This window comes from Patiria miniata, unplaced genomic scaffold, assembly GCF_015706575.1.
Source record: "Patiria miniata isolate m_02_andy unplaced genomic scaffold, ASM1570657v1 HiC_scaffold_2, whole genome shotgun sequence".
Classification (NCBI taxonomy): domain Eukaryota; kingdom Metazoa; phylum Echinodermata; class Asteroidea; order Valvatida; family Asterinidae; genus Patiria; species Patiria miniata.
The window spans coordinates 8,803,147-8,822,894 of record NW_024037058.1 but is presented as its reverse complement, the minus strand read 5'-3'; the positions used below and the strand labels follow the sequence as shown (position 1 = coordinate 8,822,894).

The 19,748-nt window shown below is 39.2% G+C and overlaps 1 protein-coding gene across 9 annotated transcripts in view; it reads left to right on the top strand.

The window, feature by feature from the left end:
- Positions 1-19,748, top strand: part of LOC119726304 (voltage-dependent calcium channel subunit alpha-2/delta-2-like) — an 87,756-nt gene that overhangs the window by 43,923 nt on the left and 24,085 nt on the right. For 6 of the 9 annotated variants that reach the window (XM_038197954.1, XM_038197951.1, XM_038197947.1 and 3 more), the window contains 9 exons: positions 1,052-1,126; positions 6,910-6,933; positions 10,633-10,704; positions 11,886-11,957; positions 13,271-13,332; positions 14,167-14,237; positions 15,884-15,938; positions 17,896-18,011; positions 18,955-19,054. In XM_038197954.1, coding sequence (XP_038053882.1) covers positions 1,052-1,126; positions 6,910-6,933; positions 10,633-10,704; positions 11,886-11,957; positions 13,271-13,332; positions 14,167-14,237; positions 15,884-15,938; positions 17,896-18,011; positions 18,955-19,054 — 647 coding nt within the window. The remainder of the gene's footprint in view (positions 1-1,051; positions 1,127-6,909; positions 6,934-10,632; positions 10,705-11,885; positions 11,958-13,270; positions 13,333-14,166; positions 14,238-15,883; positions 15,939-17,895; positions 18,012-18,954; positions 19,055-19,748) is intronic. The other 3 variants (XM_038197953.1, XM_038197952.1, XM_038197948.1) reach the window with 1 other exon arrangement.

Below are 19,748 nucleotides of genomic sequence, written 5' to 3'. Positions count from 1 at the left end.
ATTTCTCTTAAAATTTCTCACAAGTTGGCTGTGTCCCATTCCTCATCAGTTTCCGATTTCAAAGCACAATGCTGAGCCTATAGGAACAACAACACTCCTCACTCTTCTCATGCACAAACATTGTACACATGGCTGTTATTCTGAGAATGTTACTTGCTGCCAATTCCAGTCAGCCTCTTGATAAGCCACACCCGCTCGATAAGCCGCACCCACTTTCCATCAAAGCTCCTCCCTGTTTGTCCCGCCCATTTTGTGATTGCTATGATTATTTGATGCATTATTAAAATCTGAAAGAGTGATTGATGTAGGTTTTATTCTAGAGTGTTAAGACCCATACAGTTTATAGATAACTCATTAGCTTGGTAAGACTAATTGAGTTACCGCCACGGTAAGATTTGAGCATGATTACTTCAATCTGTTACTTCAACTATTTTAGTTTCATAGGCTGATTTCAACGATAGCATGAATCTCTAGATAGAGTGCATTTCAACATCAATTGCTAAGGGTGAAAACAGATTCCTGTTGTGCTGATTAATTATGGCATTACAGTGGAACGCCGCCATAACGAACATCGCGGGATCCACAGAAAATGTTCGTAACAGTGCTCGTTTGGTATAGCGATTTTAAGCTGCCGGTGCTCCGGTACTCACTTTTCAATAAATAGCACTCTTCATAACTTCACCCTGCATGCCTGGTAGTTACTGAAAGATGACTTCGAACACGTGCCAACTATTGAATTATGTAATTCCACAGTTTTGAGCTTACTACCTACATCGATGGGTGGCTTTCCCCTTCTATTCCTCGGGGAAATAATAGCCACTTGTCGCTCTTCTTTTGACATTTTTCAACAACAATATTCGGTTGGTTTTGAACACACAAATCAGGAGCCAAGAACAATTTTCGGTATAGCAGAACGTTCAGTATAGCGGTGTTCGTTATAGCAATGTTCCACTGTATTGCAAAATCTAACGAATACACATGTAGGTTACATCATGGCTCCAATGCTGTGCACTAATTTTGCATTCACTGTTGTTTTTTCCACATTGCTTAGATCGGGCCAGAGGGTTACGCCTTTGGCATCAACAGCAACGGTTACATTCTCTTGCACCCGAGACTTAAAGCCGAGGTATGTCACAAAACCTAGTTCCTGTTAAAGACGTTTCCAACAATTTTTTTTTTCCGTCTTCCCCTAATTTCTGCTAATGATGCAAACATCATTTGTAAAGACAAAATAATTTTTTTTAACCCTGTGAACTTTTCAAGTTGAGTCGACTGTTGCAACTTTGGGAAAGCTCTAAGTAAATTTAAAGTGCAGTTTTAGGTGTGTAACTTTTTCCATGTCTCTTCCTTAGTTCTCTTAAAACTGCTCCGTTTGGAGTACAACTCCCCAGTTTGGAGTACAACTCCCAGGATAATAACCATTTTTGTATAATCCGAGTGCCAAAAAAAGCCATGATGATATTCCTTTTGGGAGGGTTACATGACTCGATCAAGTTTAACATGTTTAACGAGAGCTTCAAATTATCAATACTGGATAATGCATGCTGAATGTGGTGGAGAAATGTTTTCAGTTTGTATGATTTGGGAAAGGAAGCACAATTGTTTTTCTTTTTGAATGTTGTGAAGCGGGGTCGTTTTTTTTCCTAAATTTCACTTGATTCCTGAAAGCACTGAAACGCATGGATAGAGAATGTTCACAATTTATCTTTTTCGTCGTAAAGAGCCTTGAGTTGATAGAACGATAATTGTTTTTAAATTTTGGATGATTTATAGGCATACATAGGCACACGTTGCATGTTTAACTAACAAATGTATGCATCTTTATGTTTTCAAAGTTGCATCTCTCTGAGTTCCGAATTTAGTAGTTATATTTTTGTTTTAATTTATTTTTGTTATGTTTTATTTTATCTTGGGGAATTTTTTTTCCCCCCACCCAGAATGCATCAGGATTTTTGTTGTCCAATTAGGAAGCATGTTAGATGGATTGAACAACGGTACAAGCGTTTGCAAGCCTTGGCACGTCAATACTAACAAATGGTTTTTTTGCATTTTGGGCTTGAGTTTGAATATACACCGCTTTTTCTTTACCAGAATGTTTTTTTGGTTTGTCATGAATGAAAAGAATGTTGCAGTTTCTTTGTTCGTTGCAGTTTGCATCAAAAACCTCACAATTCTTCCTGACCAATTTTTGTCTGCCCTTTTTGGCATTTCTTCGCCAAGTAAACTAATGGAAAAAGTAAAAATAGATTTACAAAAGTACAGCGAATCAGACAACCGTTGGTTGCCTCACCAAATTCTTTTACAGACATTTCAGTTTCTGCAGAGTTGTTGAAAGGTACCTTAAAACGATATTAAACTGGACTCTTTTCTGCAGTATTATCTTATCTACGTGATACTTGGTCCAGTACTCACCATCGATTTTTGTTTATTAGCCAAATGCTAATCACTATTATCTGCAAACTTTAAATTTGTTACAGCTGACGTTAAACTTGACTATCTTGACCGTTGACTTTTGACATTTCACAAACTACAAGTACTGGTGAAAATTTACTGAGCTCAGTTTCATAACACTACTGAACCGTTTATTTTGTATGATTGGCAAGGCTTAGCAGTTATAATAACCAACAATTGATAGAAAAACATTAAGCCCTAAGCATTTTTTTTTTTTGCAAAACAATCCAAGGTTAGTGGTATTTTTGGTTTGTACTTAGGCAGAAATGTATTCCTGACCGTTCAGTGGTGCTATGAAAATGTGAACATTTATGGACAAATATTTCTTTGTAAAGCATCTTGTGCACTGCTATTTGCTTGCTGTGGATTTAGAAGAAAATGCTTGATATACATGTACACTATATGTTGATACTCCCCATAATTTGCATTTACCTGTCATTGGACAACAGAGGGCGCTCTAGGCCATTTTGTTGTACCACTTATCTCCATGTAAAAAATTTGGAAAGCCCATTGGCTGTGAGAAGTGAAGTTACCACTCCTATATAGAACAATAGATTTGTAAAGAAAGATGTGTTACATTTAACTGACATGTACACTTTTTTTTCGCAATGTAATACAAAAAAGTTGTACTCAAAAATATATAAATGGTAACAAAATATACATTTTCTGTTTAGAAAATAAATGTTTCGTGTGCTTTAAGAAGGCTCTATTTTTAGTTTTCTTGAAAGATGAGAGTAGTTATGACTGGTTCCCTCCCCACATTCAAATGGAGGTATCGGGAACCAGTGCGTAGCTTCACTTGCTTGTACAGCTTGAAATTTCCATTGTGGTTTCAAGATTTATTACATGGAGATCAGTGTTCTGTACCCATACAATTATCAACGTCAGGCATGCGGAAATGTTTCCCTCTGTCGTCTGAAAGTCTACCTAAAGTCTCATCTGCCACACTTGATTTCTTCCTGAAGTTTTTATTCCCCAAATCTGCACTTTGTAAAGAATAGAAATTTCTCAGTGTGGAGGTAGACATAGTGTGCAAAAGTACCTGAATATTCATGATATCCTTGCATTGTGTGTTTGCATAATTTACACCTTTATTTGTTGTGTCGACCCGATTCGATCGATGACAATGCCCCTTGACTGACCAATCATATCCCTGCACTAGATTGCAACCATTGTTATGCACACAAAAAAAACCACCAATCCTTGTTAGACACTAACATTTGCTTAACAGCATGACACCGGTAAATCATAACAAAGTAAAAGAAGTATTTCTAAACTAGTATAACTTCAAACTTTGTTTGTATACTGAATCTGTAAAATTGGTATTACACACAGTTTTAAGACGATTCCTCAAGATTCCTCAAGTTTTCTTAACAGGAGTAATCAGTGAAATTGTAGCGACACTTTCTGAAATGCTTGCATCATGCTCATGTCTTTGGAAAATAATGCTCTCCATTTTCCATTTCTGTCACTTTTTCTCCTCTCATACCTCATGATGCGTAGTAGTCCACCACTTCTCATTATCATGCATGAGAACAAAACAAAAGAATGCCTACATGTTTGTGTACAAATTTGTATCCAGTCATCATACATTAAACACCATGGTATACATTCTTCATTAAAGTAACATACATATGCGTTGACACACAGGAAGAATATGTGTCTGCAGAACTTAACCTAAATCATTGGAGTCTACTGAACTGATCAGATCCCTCCATTAAAATATACTCGCCTTCTGAAAACTGATGGGACGAACGGCATTAGAAACAGTTTCGCTCATTCTGAAGCATACTTAATATCCTTTGTAGTTGGACAGAATTTTCTGTTAAGGCTATTTTCAATTGACATGAATTATTGATTATTGAACTTTGGTGAACCTGGATCAGGGCATTTGCACAGACAAAAGAAAGAGCTTTGGCCATATAGAACCATTCCGGGGATGCCCACACATTTAAAGTTTTCTAGCTTTGGACCAAAGTAGATAATCCTTTGAATTTTGTCAGGCTCTTTTAGTTCAAGTTACAAAAGCAACAGGGTATCCCAAAGTTCTTCTTTTTGAGGGGGAAAGGAAGGGAAAGGGGTGCTCTTTCTTCTTCTTTTTTCATTTTTTAATCAGGAATCTGTGGATGTGTAGACAACAGCATCAATTTAAACCTTGTCGCGTTCACTCCTACTCCGGTTTAATTAATAAAAGAAACAAGTATTCTGGACAAATACCCATAGTCCTTTTCTTTAATACACATACTTTGAACTTAATTATACTGGGCACATTGCTCTGTCCCTGCGAGTTAGTCCAAACAATTTAGAATGTGCTTATTTCTGTGTTGTCATTCTTTCTGTACGTGTAGCTCAATACAATGTACGTTGAATGAGATTTCATTTTCCGATAGCAAATGACATGTTTACTCATTTTTTTTTTTTAACTCGATTTGAGATAATATTGAAAAAGTAACAAGTGAAACCTCTGAAAAATTGAAAATTTATACACACTTAGGCTGTATTTTTCACACCGAACTGCTTATTGTAACCCGCCAATCAAATAGGATCAATCATACAAAAACCAACAATATGTCACCTCCAGCACAAAACCGACCAGGAAGTCGCACGGCCGTATTTTAAGAAACAGCCTATATAATACAACCTTAACCATAACCTTCCTAACTCCATCAAAATCCATCCCCCCGTTTAGGGGGATTTTGGCAGGCAAGCAATCTGTACCAAGTCCATCAAAATCCACCAGTGTAGTCGTCTTGTGGTGGATTTCAGCAGATTTGGTCCTGAAGCATTGTGTGAAGCAGGGTCAGTGATGGATTTTGGCAGACTTGGTCCAGTACTTAGTCAAAAATAGTATAGTTGAAGTTAAAATATTGTAACTCTCTCAGATTTTTTTCTACAGATTCCCATATTCTATACATCATTGCAAAGTTCATTTGAATGTCCTTTCCAATGAGCCCAAAATCCCAGTTTTCAAAAATTGGTTCAAGTGAAAATAGTTTTGTGCTGGAGCGGTCATATAAATCCACCAATCATTAACGATCAACAATGGCTGATACCCGCCAATCACATTGTTCCCCCTAATCACGCCGACCAATCACAACACGCTTTCATGAATAAATTATGTGAGATCTTCTCATAGCCATTGACATGCAAACCATGTAGGATTCCTTTATAGAAACCCACCAATCACATATATCCATCTTGACCTGCCAATCACGTTGTCTTCATTCTTATTCCCATCGACCATCAAATAGTTGTGCAAATCCTTAGTCATTGCCATTCGATCCCATTTGCGAACTTGACCATTGCAGATCATCCTGTGCTGCTGAAGCTTGTAACCTTGCATTTCTTAATAATCCAAAAATTTCACATTACCAAGCTTGAATATTTCACACCAATAAATGTGATTCATCATCAGTATCACTCGGCCAGGCCATAGATAGATGATAAAATTCAATGAAACCCTTAAAATTTGTAAGCACGTAACAATTCGAAGAAAATACTGTACACTACAGGGTGAGTAAAAAAAAACGAAACACAAATGGCATGACCATTTTTTGAGTGAAATTTTTTCCCGTAACACTTTCAAAATCTAGGATAGAAAGCTCATCTATTTAGCTTTCTTTTTAGTATGGGAATCATTCAAATCACTCATGTACTTTTCAAGTTGCAGAATTTTGAGAACAAACACCATTTTAAAGTTCTGTCCACGGATCACAAAAAAAGTGTTCTTGCAAAAACCATTGCAAGCCAAAACCATTCACATGCATCCCTATGAGAATTGTTTTCATTTTGCTGAAAGAATACTTACTTTTGTGTGATCTGTGGACTGAACTTTAAAATGGTGTTTATGTTCAAAGTCTTGAAAAATAAATGCCATTTGAATGATTCCTGTACTAAAAGAAAGCTTAATGACTGGGCTTTCTATCCTAGATTTTGAAAGTACTACAGGCAGTTTTTTTTTTACTCACCCTGTATAGTGGTGAAAAGTGAAATTTAGGAAAAGAATTCTCGTCAACAATTCAAATCAATACACTATGAATATATGAAGCGGGCTAAATGAATCCATGCACCAATCAGATGCCACAATAACATTATTTCCTAAATGCTAAAAATATGTATGATGTGACTAATTGCCTCGTTCTCCAGTCTGATATTCACATAATTTTTGTCAATACTATGATTTGGTATGACAAACTACATGAAACCTCACGCTTTCTTTTATTTTAATCAATGTCATTCACTTAATTTGGTCACTGCCCAAATGGTATGAATATGTATGATGTGTGTAACTAACCCATGCACCAATTCGACTCCATCCTAATAACTTGTCACCACCCCAAAGGCCATGAATATGTATGAAGTGACTAACCTGACCTCATGCACCAATCAGGTTCCATTTTAACTTGGTTTCATATGTGACCTTTTGGTGTCATTTCTTCTCATTACTCTTTGATATAGGCGGAGATTGAGGCTATACTGGAGGTATACTCAAAACAGTTCCAACCTACTCCATGGTTTTCATTCATCCATTCATGCATTCATTCACTCATTTTCATCATTAATTTCCAATTGGTTTCTGGCAGTGATTACTATCATTTTTTTTTTTTTTTTCATTTTTGTGAGAGAGACGTTTTTTTTTCTTTTTTGGTTTTGCAGTGGTTTTCAATTTTTCACTCCTGATTTTCTTCTATCGGCATGAAGAAAAACCACAATTTTTTTGTTTCCGTGAGATTTTTTCCTTGCTCTTCAGTTACTTCTTTTGAACTTCAGGTTCCCATACTTTTTGCATGGGTTTCTCGAGATCGGAATCTCCAGTTTGAAATGATCTGCCACAATTTTTTTTTCTTGATTACTACGGCACATCATTCATAAATGCAATGGAGCACCACTAGACTAGCATCATTAGTCCTCCCTGCTGCTTCATATACCGTGCATGGCCTGAAGAGTAGTTCAAACTCCCTTTTGCATTGCGAAACACGTCTGTCATCTGTCAATTTTTGTGTCATACATGTACACCAACATTTGTATACCGGTACCTCTTTTATTTCACTTATTGTTTTGTATTCCCTTCCATCTGGGGTGAGGGGGCATCAGTGGACAGGGGGCTGTTGTCAGTTATTGTGGTACAAGCGAAACAGGTTTAAATAAGACCTATTAATTAGACTATTAATTATTATTAGAGTGAAAATGAAATCCACCTGTCCCTGAGTTTCTGCACAAAACACTAAGCACAATGTGTTTTGGGGCACAGCTTGATTCACAGGCTGCGATGTAAGATCTGAATATATTTGCTATTAATGCCTGCAAATACCACAAAACCGTTTTACAAATAATACAATTGATGGTGATGTCATCTACAAAATATACATTTTAGCTGTGAAAATGTAAGGTACTATATTGACATTGATCAAAAAAGATATGGAGAGAATAATTCTCATACTTGATATTTGAAGAACAACTGCTTCATTTTTGTTCGCATCCAGGCTTCCAAAAATACAAAATGTGTTTCTCAATATAACAGAATATTGAACTTTTTGACTGTAAATGTGACAATACTTTAAGGTCAAGTTTGTTTGATGTGTAGACCCTTCTTGAACACCAACAGCCCCCAACCTACTAGTAGCCTGCCTTTTAAGGGTTTTTTTGGTCTGTGCTTGAGAGGTGTCCTTGGTTTGTGAATTATTTTTGTTCTCGGCATTCAGTCCTTTTATTGTGTTACATGTATGAATATGTATGGAGTCTGACTTGTTTGTGCTGGTATAAGCAATGCATTTGGGTATATGCAAATCATTGCTTTATTTACTACGTTTCCATTCTGAAATATGGAACCCTCTTGTCATTTTGTTACGTCTAAATCCGCGAAACTCCAGTTTAAACTCAGTGCATGGCTTTTTTTTACTATATGAATATTCATTTTATAGTGAAATGAACTCTCAATTCCTTTCAAGCTTGGGTAATCAGTTGGACAGAGAGTGGGTTAGAAATTCTACAAATAAAAAAAAAATTAAGAATACAAATTGGTTATCTTTTTTTTCCCTCGCTTTTTTAATTCTCAAATTGTTAAAATTCAAGTAATTTTCAATTTTAAAAAAGGTTGAGTTTTTCCCTGCACGTGTGATATCTGCACTCCTTTTTTGAGATAGTATCTTTCGTCGTCTTCCTAGTTTGGGATTTCAAAAAGAGTTGTCCCATTGTCACTTTTGTTTGACTTCTTTCATTCACTTGTCAGCGCATTTGTTCCAGAATTTTATTTGTTCATGTGCACGTTACTTTCTGTTTATTTTTCTTGTGGTTCTAGACAAGTGATCTTGTACACCTAGATGACTTCACCAGTCTCCTGTACCATTTTGTTTTAGTCCGGATGTTCACAGTTTCATTTCACCAATTTTGTCACAAGTCAAAACCCTACCATTTTTGTGTATGTCCAGTTTTATATGTCTTTGTTGGTTGAGTGAGGTTTTGGTAACACCTCCCCTGCGAGGTTTGTACGAGTAAAAAGTGGTCGGAAAAAAACCCAAACCTGACAGTTATTCATTGTAAGTATCAGTCCAGTCCTGGTTGCTGAGCAAAATGCATGAGGAGAAGCATTATGGGTAATTTACTAACAGCACCCCACAGAGATTGGTACGTGATTACAATTATTTGTAGATTGGTAATCTTGTGAATTATTTTTTAGTACTTTGTGTCTGTGTTTGAAACCAATTACGACCCTCGTTCTTTTGTCTACCTCCCATCCCCACCGCATGTCTAACAGTGATCGTAAGCCAGTTTCCACCCTGACTCTTCCCCTCCTCTCTGTGTTTTCACCCATTTGTTACACCCCATCTGTCACCCCTGTTGGCCATTAGCCATACCCTGCCCCACCCTCATTACCCCACTAAGACTTCCCCACAACTTCCCCGGCCCCAAAACACATCCCAGTGTCAGTAATTCTAACCCGAATACCAATATCGCTTCCTTTTAAACCTGTGTCCTGTCCTTTTCCAGTTTACCCCTCGACCATTCCATTGTCCACCTTTGACCTGTCCCAGCAAAACCTTTACAAAGCTGCAGCCATGTTTGCATCCAGTCGGAACCATACTAAAATCCATTGGTACAGTACTTCAGTACTTCCGGTCACCAGACCAAGATGGCAGTAGCATTGTAAAGGTTTTCATGACCTTTTGAAACTGCAATTTTTTTCCTCACCAATATCTCCGACCTTGTACCCCATTCCGTGACTTGTTTTCCCGTATATTTTGCTATTTGCATTGTTTGCTGTAAGTTTGTTATAAATAAAGTTTCTCGATATTCCACAAATGGGACTTTCTTTTCATAAAAAGTAATTTTCACATGAAATAAAACCTAGCTGCTCCGTGCACCATTTTGGGAGTCGGTTGGATCATCCGGTTGTGCGTGCTTATTGCGCACCTACAGTTAAACATCTACTGCGAATAGACATGTTTGTGGCTTGCCAAGAGCATGGCCATTGAATATCGAACAAGTTTTGTGTATGATGCAGAACATGGAACGGTCATATATCAAAGGGGAAGTATAACTTCGGAAACGGTGCAGATATTGGGCATTCATGTCATCATGCAAAGAATGTTTGATGTTGGAGATGTTAATCAATATTAAACCGTTAATTTGCCTTGTGCAGCAGTATAAACAACCAGACTACAAATGAAACTTTCCATAAAAAGTGTTTATAAACAACAAAATATTCAAGTTAGACACTGCAGGAAATGTATTGGGTTAGATTTCTGGAAACTTTAGAGGGAAAGGGACAGTTCAAATATCGGACAAGCTTGTAAATGTGGTACTGGCTGCAAAAAACAATAAACAGTCATGATTTTAAGGTGAAATTTGCATCGGGTGATGTAACTTCAATAATTATGTCCGTGATGGGCAGAAGCCAGTATATTCAATTGGACAAGATTTTGTCTTGTTTGAAGTGGAAGTACTCTGACCAAGAAGTTGGGTTTCTATATACTTAAATTGATTCATTAATTTTACAGTTGTTGTGACATTGCATGCATAGGCCTTGATAAAATATCCTGGTCTTCTAAATTGTTAACTTTTTTTTATTGCAGTGCCATTAATTAATCATTTGTTTTATCATTCATTTGGTTTGCCCTTGGGTGTGTTTTTGTTTTGATGATTAAGATTTGCTTTCCCTTGTCAATGATATTTAATTTGTAGTTGGGGTATTTGACTGAGCCGCCCAACGTTGATTTCTTGGAAGTGGAGTACGAGATTCCTGAAAAAACCAAGGTAAGGGGCAGTAGTTCACACTAGGAACGAACCCTTTAAGGCCAAATACAATTTGTGTTAACGGTATCCCAACCTACCTGGATTTTTATCCCCCTGGCTTTCAAGCCAGCCGGGGGGGGGGGGGGGGGGGGGGGGGGGGGGGGATATTGCGATCGCGTATTCCTTCTGTGTGTCCGTGTGTGTGTGTGTGCCATTTTGGTTAGGTTCACTGTAAGTTCAGTCATCAATATCAACCAAACTTGATAGTAGGTCTTTTGAGAGAAGGCTGCAGTTAAAAAAAATTCTTTCCAATATGGATCTTTACGAGTTCTCTGGAGAGCTCAGTTCAGCATTACTAATGGCTCTAACATATGTCAGTAGTATAGGATTAATGACTCTTCATGCTGCAGTGGCAAGGGGAACGCACCCAGACTCACTGACACAAACCAAACTCCCCATTCAACTGAGAACTGGTACCTGCCGGGTGGCCAATCAAGGCCGTCACTAAACATTGTCCTTATTAACTGCCTGTACATGTATACAAACTGCCAGGATGCCAGGTGGTTCGCGCAAGTTTTACTTGCGGTAATTTTTTGGGCTAAATTGCCAACTCAACTTTTTTTATTTGCCAGGTGTGTGGTGTTGTGGCAATGAGATGGAACTGTTAGTGGAGAAAAATGCAAAAAAAACCAAAGTTGGTGGATAGCTATGTCACAAACATTTACATAATGGTGGAATGCCACCTGCAAAACAGATGCAAAACAGAACGTGTCAATTTTGAATACAGGCAATTTTGAATACAGGCGCCACCAAGAGTTTGCCACGGAGAGTTAATTTTTCCCAGTGTAATATGGGAGATTGTTGACAAATTCGCAGCACTGGATATTTGTAATTTGTAATTTGTCCAGTTAGTAGTTTCGTAAGCGTATGATTCGAGTATCTGTTTGCCCTTTTCTTTCTTTGCTTTTATCAATATGGTGTTTTTGTAAGGCGGCAGAACGCTATGCCCCAATCTATGACAAATTAGCTCTAGTACTGATACTCGTTCAAATGGGCCATGGTTTGTCGACCGTACACTTGAAAAATGGACTCTCCGTGGCAAACTCTTGGCGGCGCACTGCATTGTGAATCGCTGGAATTGTCGGAGCATGGCTCAAAGTTATCATTATTTTCTCTCTTTTTTTCTTTTTTTTTTGGTGAAGCTACGGATTGAAATGATAGATCAGGAGACGAACCAGACAACCATGAGAACCCCCATCATGTCCAGCGATGAGGTCAGTGAACGTTGCTAGTCCTGAGGGTTGCAGACCAGTAAATAGACAGCCATAGACCGCAGTGATAAATGCGCCCACTTCCGAAATTTAGGGAAAATACTCGCAACTCTCAAAGGTGTTTGAAACACACATCAAATTAAAGCTTTCATTTTCTGTTCAAATTTTTTGGAGTTAACCAGTGACATTTGGGAGACAACTCTATCCAAAGATAACCCCTAAAAGTAGTCATGTAGCCCGTCGCCATTTTGAAAAAAATGAAGCCTACGCTCTATTGCAAAATTTATTGTAGGGTACAATTTTCATCCAAATTTAACAGAAATACAAGCTTGCAGTCCTGTGCACGGCTTCCACCTTTCTCTTTTACAAACCCTCAAGTACTGGAGAATTTGAGGGCATGCAAATCGTGATTTGACCGGTCTGGGCAATTTCGGGCCTATTTACTGGCCTGCACCCTTTAATATACCCGGAATTTTGCTGTTTCCCCCAAACCACATTCGACCACTTTTGCGCTGGGATTATTTTTGCCGAAAAGTTTGATTTTCGCACAAGGCAAAATTTTTCAGCCAACTTCTGATATGCAGCCAACTTTTGATACGACAGCCAGATGCCACAAATACTGATTAGCAAGAGTGATTTCCACAGTATTTGTATGATATTTCTTGCCGAAACCTCATATGTTTCAATACTCCGAAGTGTGCACTGTGGCGTAAATTGTACAATAGGCCTTGCACACCGGCCAATTCAAGATCAACACATAGTCCGCCTCCACAGACTTCACAGACTTTGTGTGTCTGTACAAAAGGTATGAGGGATTAGCGTGTTTAGACGTCACCTGGAGGCGAGTCGAGGCAATCTTGATGTCTTAACGTCTTAACCCGTCAGCCATGCCTGTGTATAAAAACAGCCAGTGCAAGTTATCATGTCCTGCAACGCGAAGAGGTTAATGCAAGAGGAAGTAGCCATAAATCATATAACATGTAAAAACTGCACTCAAAAAATATCTCAGGTTTTCAACAGCTTGTACGCTTTGTCTGCCTGTGCATGCAATGAAGTTGGAGTTGTAATGTATTTTCCCTTTCCCGCACTGAAATTGCAGTCAAAAATTCCCTCTTACTTTGAATTATGTTTCCTCCTTGTGGTATAGCCGGGAGGGGACGCCCCCCCCCCAAATAAAACCCAACAAATTACCAGCATCCTCCTTATATGTTATGTACCCTTCTGTTACTGTTTTAACGTTTGTATTTGTATCATGTTCAGATTGCCTGAAATGAAATGTATTTAATATTGTTGTTATTACCCTGTTTTTCCAACAGAGATACCTGGAGTTTGTGAATATGACCTACTCCTACACTTTCATCACGAACACCACATTTAGGTAAGATTTCACTGATTGCCTTATTTTTGAAAATACTTCCCATGTCATTGGGATTGCCATTAAAAATTGAAGGAAAGCAAATTGTGGAAAGTCTTGTAGAACAACAAAAGAAGAATCAAATTTTGTCTTTGTGCAAGTTGCATGTGGGAGAGTGGATTAAGAGTGGATTAGAAATGACCGACGAATTAGAACAATTCGTCAGTCTTGACTTGGTTCCTCCTGTCAGGGTGTTTGAGCGTGCAACCAGGCTCTCTGCTTCCTCCTACACTCTAGCTGTGCCGAGATGTAGAACAAAGAACTGCTCTACTAGCTTTTTCCCACGTTCTGTATCTCTTTGGAACTCCTTGCCTAGTGTGTGTTTCCCTCCATTCTATGATCTAGCCTGTCTTAAGAGAAATATCAATCCTACTTCCAGCTTTCCTAAAAAAAATTCCCTCACATTTTTCTTCTTTCTAGCTCTTTGCCAAGAGTGGCTTTTATAGTTTTGTTTGGGCGATTTTGCATTAAAAAAAATATAAAAAACAGGTTCCATCATACAAGATTGATAAGATGAATATTTTTAGATTCTTTCTACTTCTAAAACTTTTGCAGTTACCGTCCTGGGATGATGATGTAATCTACTTTGCTCCAATTATTAGTCCCTGTACTACCCCAAAGCGCCCTGCCAATTACCCCCATACCACCCTAACTCTCTATGGTTATCTGGATTCATCAAGGAGAATGTTATACAGTGTAATACTGTTGCTAATGAGTTAACTCTCTGGTTAAGTTGCCCTGAGCTACTGTTGTTCTCATTAAAACTGAGATTTTATTGTCTTGACTTTTTTGTGTCAGTGTCGCCATAGCACAGCCCCAGTTTGGCTTGTGGGAGTGGAGTATTACGAGTAAGGGCAGCCTATTGGAAGGTAAGCATGACCCCCGACTCAAGGTGACCTCACTCATTTTATTAATCCAGTGTTCGTCTTCAGCGGTAGCCCACTAGCCAATTGCTAGTCAAAACAGCGGCGGGTTAGTCAAACTATTCCTTGAGTAGCCCGGCTGGCGAGTCAACAAATTATTGGGATACGGCAAAGATGAAAGGACAGAAGAAATAAATCATGAAATTCAGAAAGCAAACCTGTATCAATTTGTGTCTTAGTTTATCAACTGTTAAATTGTTAAATCTGTTTATGAAAAACACTGACAAAATTGCCTCAGAATAGAAGAGAAATCAGTTGGAAATGGGTAAAAACGAATTTTACTAATATGACCTATTTTCGTTCCAAGAGCCTTGTTGGATCACGTCTGTTTTCACATCACATACTTGCGGATTCTAAATTTATTCAGGCTCGTTTGGATCACGTTTAATACAGCTCTTATCATCAGTCATTTTAGATTTGTTTGTAAATGAAAATAAACGCGTCAAGTTTATTTAAAAGTGTCTGTCCCAAAAGACATTTAAGTCTCCTGTTTAAGTTGAAGTTTTTACCCAATGACCGGCACAAAAATATTTCATAAATTTTCATGCTTGAACGAGTGACCGAGTTCCAAGAGTCCACACGGAAATGTTCGGAAGTGAGAGGTCCATTTTTGGCACGATCTTTCTCTTTTACGTCCTGCGATTTTTCAGTTTCCATAAAATTCCGAGGGTGATTTTCCTAAGAAATATATGTACCAAAAACGAATTTCTGACTTTTACACATTAATTTTCCTTCTCGAGGGGCCCTGAAGCACGCCCAAGAGTCAACTTTCAGGCCCTATACACGTTTTACATGTATGCACATTGTTGTTTATGAGACACTTTACAACAGATGTGGGCTAGTGAAAATGCCCGCGGGCTAGTTAAGAGTCTGTTTCAGTAGCCTGGCTGGCTAGTGAAAAAAATATAAGTTAAGGTCAAACCCTGTTAACCCTATCATGACTGGTATACTGAGTCTTCTCGGGACCCAATTTCAATATGCGTACTCGGCAATGTTTCCTCAGTAAAATTTGGAAGGAATGTTGATGAGGTTAGGATTACGGTAGCAGCATGTGGCAAAGCTCTTTTGTGGGTTTGTGTGGTTCTGAAAAGAACCAAACAGAAAGCTAAACTCTGAAATTGTTCGGTTGTGCTGCGGTTACCTCAATATCAGTCAATTTTTGCCCAATTTGTTCAAAAACATTAGTATTATTATGAAGTGAATGTATACATAATAGGCTTGGGCACAAAAAAAAACCTTGGTTTTGACAAAAACAAACAAAAAATTTTCTCGGTTTTTACACAAAATGACCATTTTTTATGATTAATACTGTTGTTAAATCGGTTGTCATGGTAACTTTGGATACCCTGCAGAATTTGTGCCGAGCGACTGAAGCGTTACGGAGCTTGAGCAAGAAGTTTCGTGTACCAGTACTTCCCCCTCCTCCTCCTTGCTCCTGGGTCATTCCATAATCAGGGGTCCAAAAACGTGACATTTTTTGTGTCCCTATTACACCTGACCTGTGTAATTTGCAATGTAAGTGTCATTTTAATTGACTTCAAAATATTTCTTATTGTTTTTTAATAAAGTTCTATTTGACTGTTCACCCGTAGACTTTGGCAACCTGATTGACGAACAGGATGACGTGACCCTGCTGATTGCTCCGTGGTAAGTGCCTTGTCAGATCAGCTAGTGGAGTTCTTTGGCCTCAGTATCGGTATATCCGTGGGTAATTCTGCAGGTTTTGAGTTCAACTCCAGCCTGGAGTTGTGGTGTTTTATGTTTGTGGTGTTAATCGAGGACCCACACATGCAACATCATCGATGAAAAAAAACCTCCATTGACAGACGTGCTCCGTTGTATCGATTCTTACTAAAATACAGGGTGTCCTGAAAATAATGGTGCATGTAAACCCCGCCATTTTCACCAATTTACAACCGGAATTTACTACAAATGTTTACACGATCTTCAAGGTTACAGATTTAGATTGAGAATACCGTTTGTTAATTTAGGACTGCTTTTGTAAATCCAGAGATATGTTTGAATAAGCGCAAAGCCAAAAAAAACCATTCTGTGCCACTTTTAGGAAGTGAGTGCTTCAAAGATCCGACAATATCAGTATGGCTGTTTTGATAAGATTATCCCTATGGGTGTAAGACAAACATTCCATTCACACGACAATATAGGGTTTTGTTCTTATGTTGATTTTATTAAATTAACAATTTAATAGTGCAGACAGGTTCACTTCTTTAAAACTTCAATGAAAGAGTTCAATAAAATATAAATAAATGTTGCACACTCTGCTTAAAAATGTTTAAAACACTAAGTGATTTGGTTTTAGACTAGGACTATACTGATTTTAACTGCTTCACAGAAAGTGGCACAAAATGGGTTTCTTGGCTTTGCCGTTTTTCAAACATATCTTTGGATTTATAAAAGCAATCTCAATGAAACAAACGGTTACCTTGAAGATGGTGTAAACATCCGCAGAAAATTTTGGTTGTAATTAGCAAAAATGCACCATTTTTTTCAGGACGCCCTGTAGTACCTGGCTAAGGAGGGGATGGATTTCCCTTGAGTTGGTCTCTTTGGCACAGACTACATGCTTCATCTTTAAGTACAATGTGTGACCGGCATCTGCGTGGGATTGGGTCCAAGTACTCGCACTAACGTCTTGCAAATCTGGCAGCAATGGGCGTGTACCAGCAATGGGCGTGTAGCCAGTTTACATAAATTAGACCGTTGGTGTAAACGTTAATATCCTCAAACAAAACGGCGGCTTCCCATTTGATACCGGTAGTTGTGCGCGTGCGGGGTATCACTGCGTTGCATATCTAATTAGAGATGCTTGATCACCGCTGTTCACAGTTGAATTTGCGCACGTAGTGTATATGTTTACAATTGCGCGAAGACTATAAACTTTCCAAAACTGCTGTCCAGTGCCGAACGTTCATTATCAAACCATTTCGCAATCGCTGATTGGTTCCCTGGGATAGCCTGGGTGAAAATAAAGAAAAAGTTAAATGACTGCTACAACAGGATTCCCGAGACGTTAGCGCGAGCAGGCCTGCTGGTTTAATCATGCCGTTAGGTGCTGTTCTACTGCCAAATGAACGGGAAACAATATGCACGATCCACTATTGATCACTAGCGTCTTGGGCAAAGACTATTTATTTGTGGGCACGTGTGGTCTAGCGTTGGAGCATAGGATTCATGATTGTGAGGTTGTGGGTTCGAGCCCCGCCGTGGCCATGCGTGTTGTGCCCTTGAGTACGGCACTATACCTCAATTACTCCTCTCAACCCAGGTGTTAAATGGGTACCGGCATTATTCAGTGCTGGGAAGGTAACAGACTCGCTGTGGAGGAGGTGTGGCGATCCCCCCACAGCAGCATATGAGTCTGGCCCAATCGCTAATGAATGAGAGATGGGCACTCCGTTCCTGTGAACGCAGGTTCGTCCCCTTTACCTTTACCATATTTATTTGGCAATACCCGGCTACAATTCAACGAGGTCGAGTTCCATATGCCACCAGACAGAAGGCCGAGCATGTTTGGCATGACAAAGTTAAAGCATAGTGAAGCTGCAACAGGTTCACTTACACTGTTGTCTGATTGGTTCACCAGGGAGTTTTGTGACTGCCACGTTGGCCAAGAAGGAAGGATAACCACCGAGAACATCACCAACTCCATTCAAGAAGCCATCGCTGCACTGCAACAGCTCAGCACAGTCCTGGAGATATGTGAGTTATTTCAGTGCAATATAGCTCCATGTGCAAGCACCCCCTCCAAGGATTGGAGAAAGTTAGTTGGGACCCCTTAAACACAATCGCTCTTTACACACTTCCGCCATGGGCATGCACAGCCTCGATCTGTCAACCTTACACAATAAATATAGCCGGTTCAGTGATTCCCGTGTCGGGGTTCCGATCGCTGAACCGGCTATTTTTATTTTTATGCATGCCCAATGGCGGAGCGTGAAAAGAGCGAATTGGGTGCATTCAAGTAGCTCACCAGGATCGACTCGGGTAAAGGGGGGCGGGTTAGCTCAAACGCGGGCCATCATGATCCTCATGTGACATCTAGTCATGGCCATAGCCGTTGATGAAATGCCCTTTTCGGACTGAGTCTTACCATTCCTTCCTCCTGGGCCGTAAACTTTGAGATTGACTGCTTTTCCGTCGATCACAAAGTCAAATAGTCAGGCTGGAACCAGCGTCCTCGTAAGTTGCAATGAGCTCAATAAATAATCATGTCTAGACTTCAAATAAAGTTGATTTTGGGGTCAACTTGATCTTTCCGCTGTCTATCCGCCATATTTGTCCTTTTCTTTCACACACAACGTGTGTGACATATTTCCACCATTAACTCCGCTCCGGGAGCAGGGTCTGTGGTGGCTGACCCAGGCGAGCCCCGAGAATGACGGCAGAGCTAATCCAAACGGTACGGGAATAAACAGAGTCGACCCAGGTACGCTTATCGAACGCATCCTAAGCGGACTGCACAAGAATCTCCTGAGGTTACACACAGGGTTCCCAGCCACTCTGGAAATCAAGGAAAACTAAATCTCGAAAATGAGTTGCCAATTTCCAGTCAGGGAAAATGGGGGTAATTTGGAGGGAAAAAATACAAAATGAATGATTGAGCAATTGTAAATGTATTCTCTTTTCTTTGTGACATCTTCAGGTGATGACTACATGGTGCGCAAGCTTCTGGTTGATGCAAACATCACCAGACATGTCGCTGATTACTGGAAGAAAGTAAAGCAAAATGATCCAACCAAGTTGTAAGTTTTGGTAGTAACCCAAGACATTTCTGCTTCTTAATTCATTCAAGTGAAGTCTGTCATGAGGGAATATGGTGCATCAGGCTTCCGTTTATCCCCTTCGCATGATAAGGACTGAGAAAATGTATATCCCCGTGGGTGGCGAGAGGCAAGGAGGGTGTAGTGGCTTGCCCAAAGACACAACATAATTATGGGCAATTTCATGAGGAAGTGGACATATCTGAAAAAGTGGAAAATTCATGAAATCTACAGGACTTCAAGCACCACAACCTCAAATGTGGTATCAAATTAGAGGAAGAACTATCATTTGAGTGGTGTGCCAGTGAGAAAGAATATCATAATATAGTATTTTTTTGTAAAAAAAACACCCTTTCTTTTGGTGGGGGGCTTTGGTTATGGAGGGAATAAAGGGAATATATATACAACATTTGCCTTTGCTGTAGTTTTCAGAAATGGATGGATTTGGGGGTTTAGTATTTTGTAGCAAATGTTGTTACACTGACCTATTTGAAGTTTTGTGTTCATAGATGCTGGAAAAACCAAGAAAAACAATCAATTTCCATTTTCCCTGATCCCACTTAAGATGAAACGGAGCAATTTATAGACGTCGGGGAATTGTAAGGTCAGGGAACCAGTCTAGCTGGCTTGTACCTGTTGATAGGTGTGTTATCGATTGCAAACAAAATGCGAACTA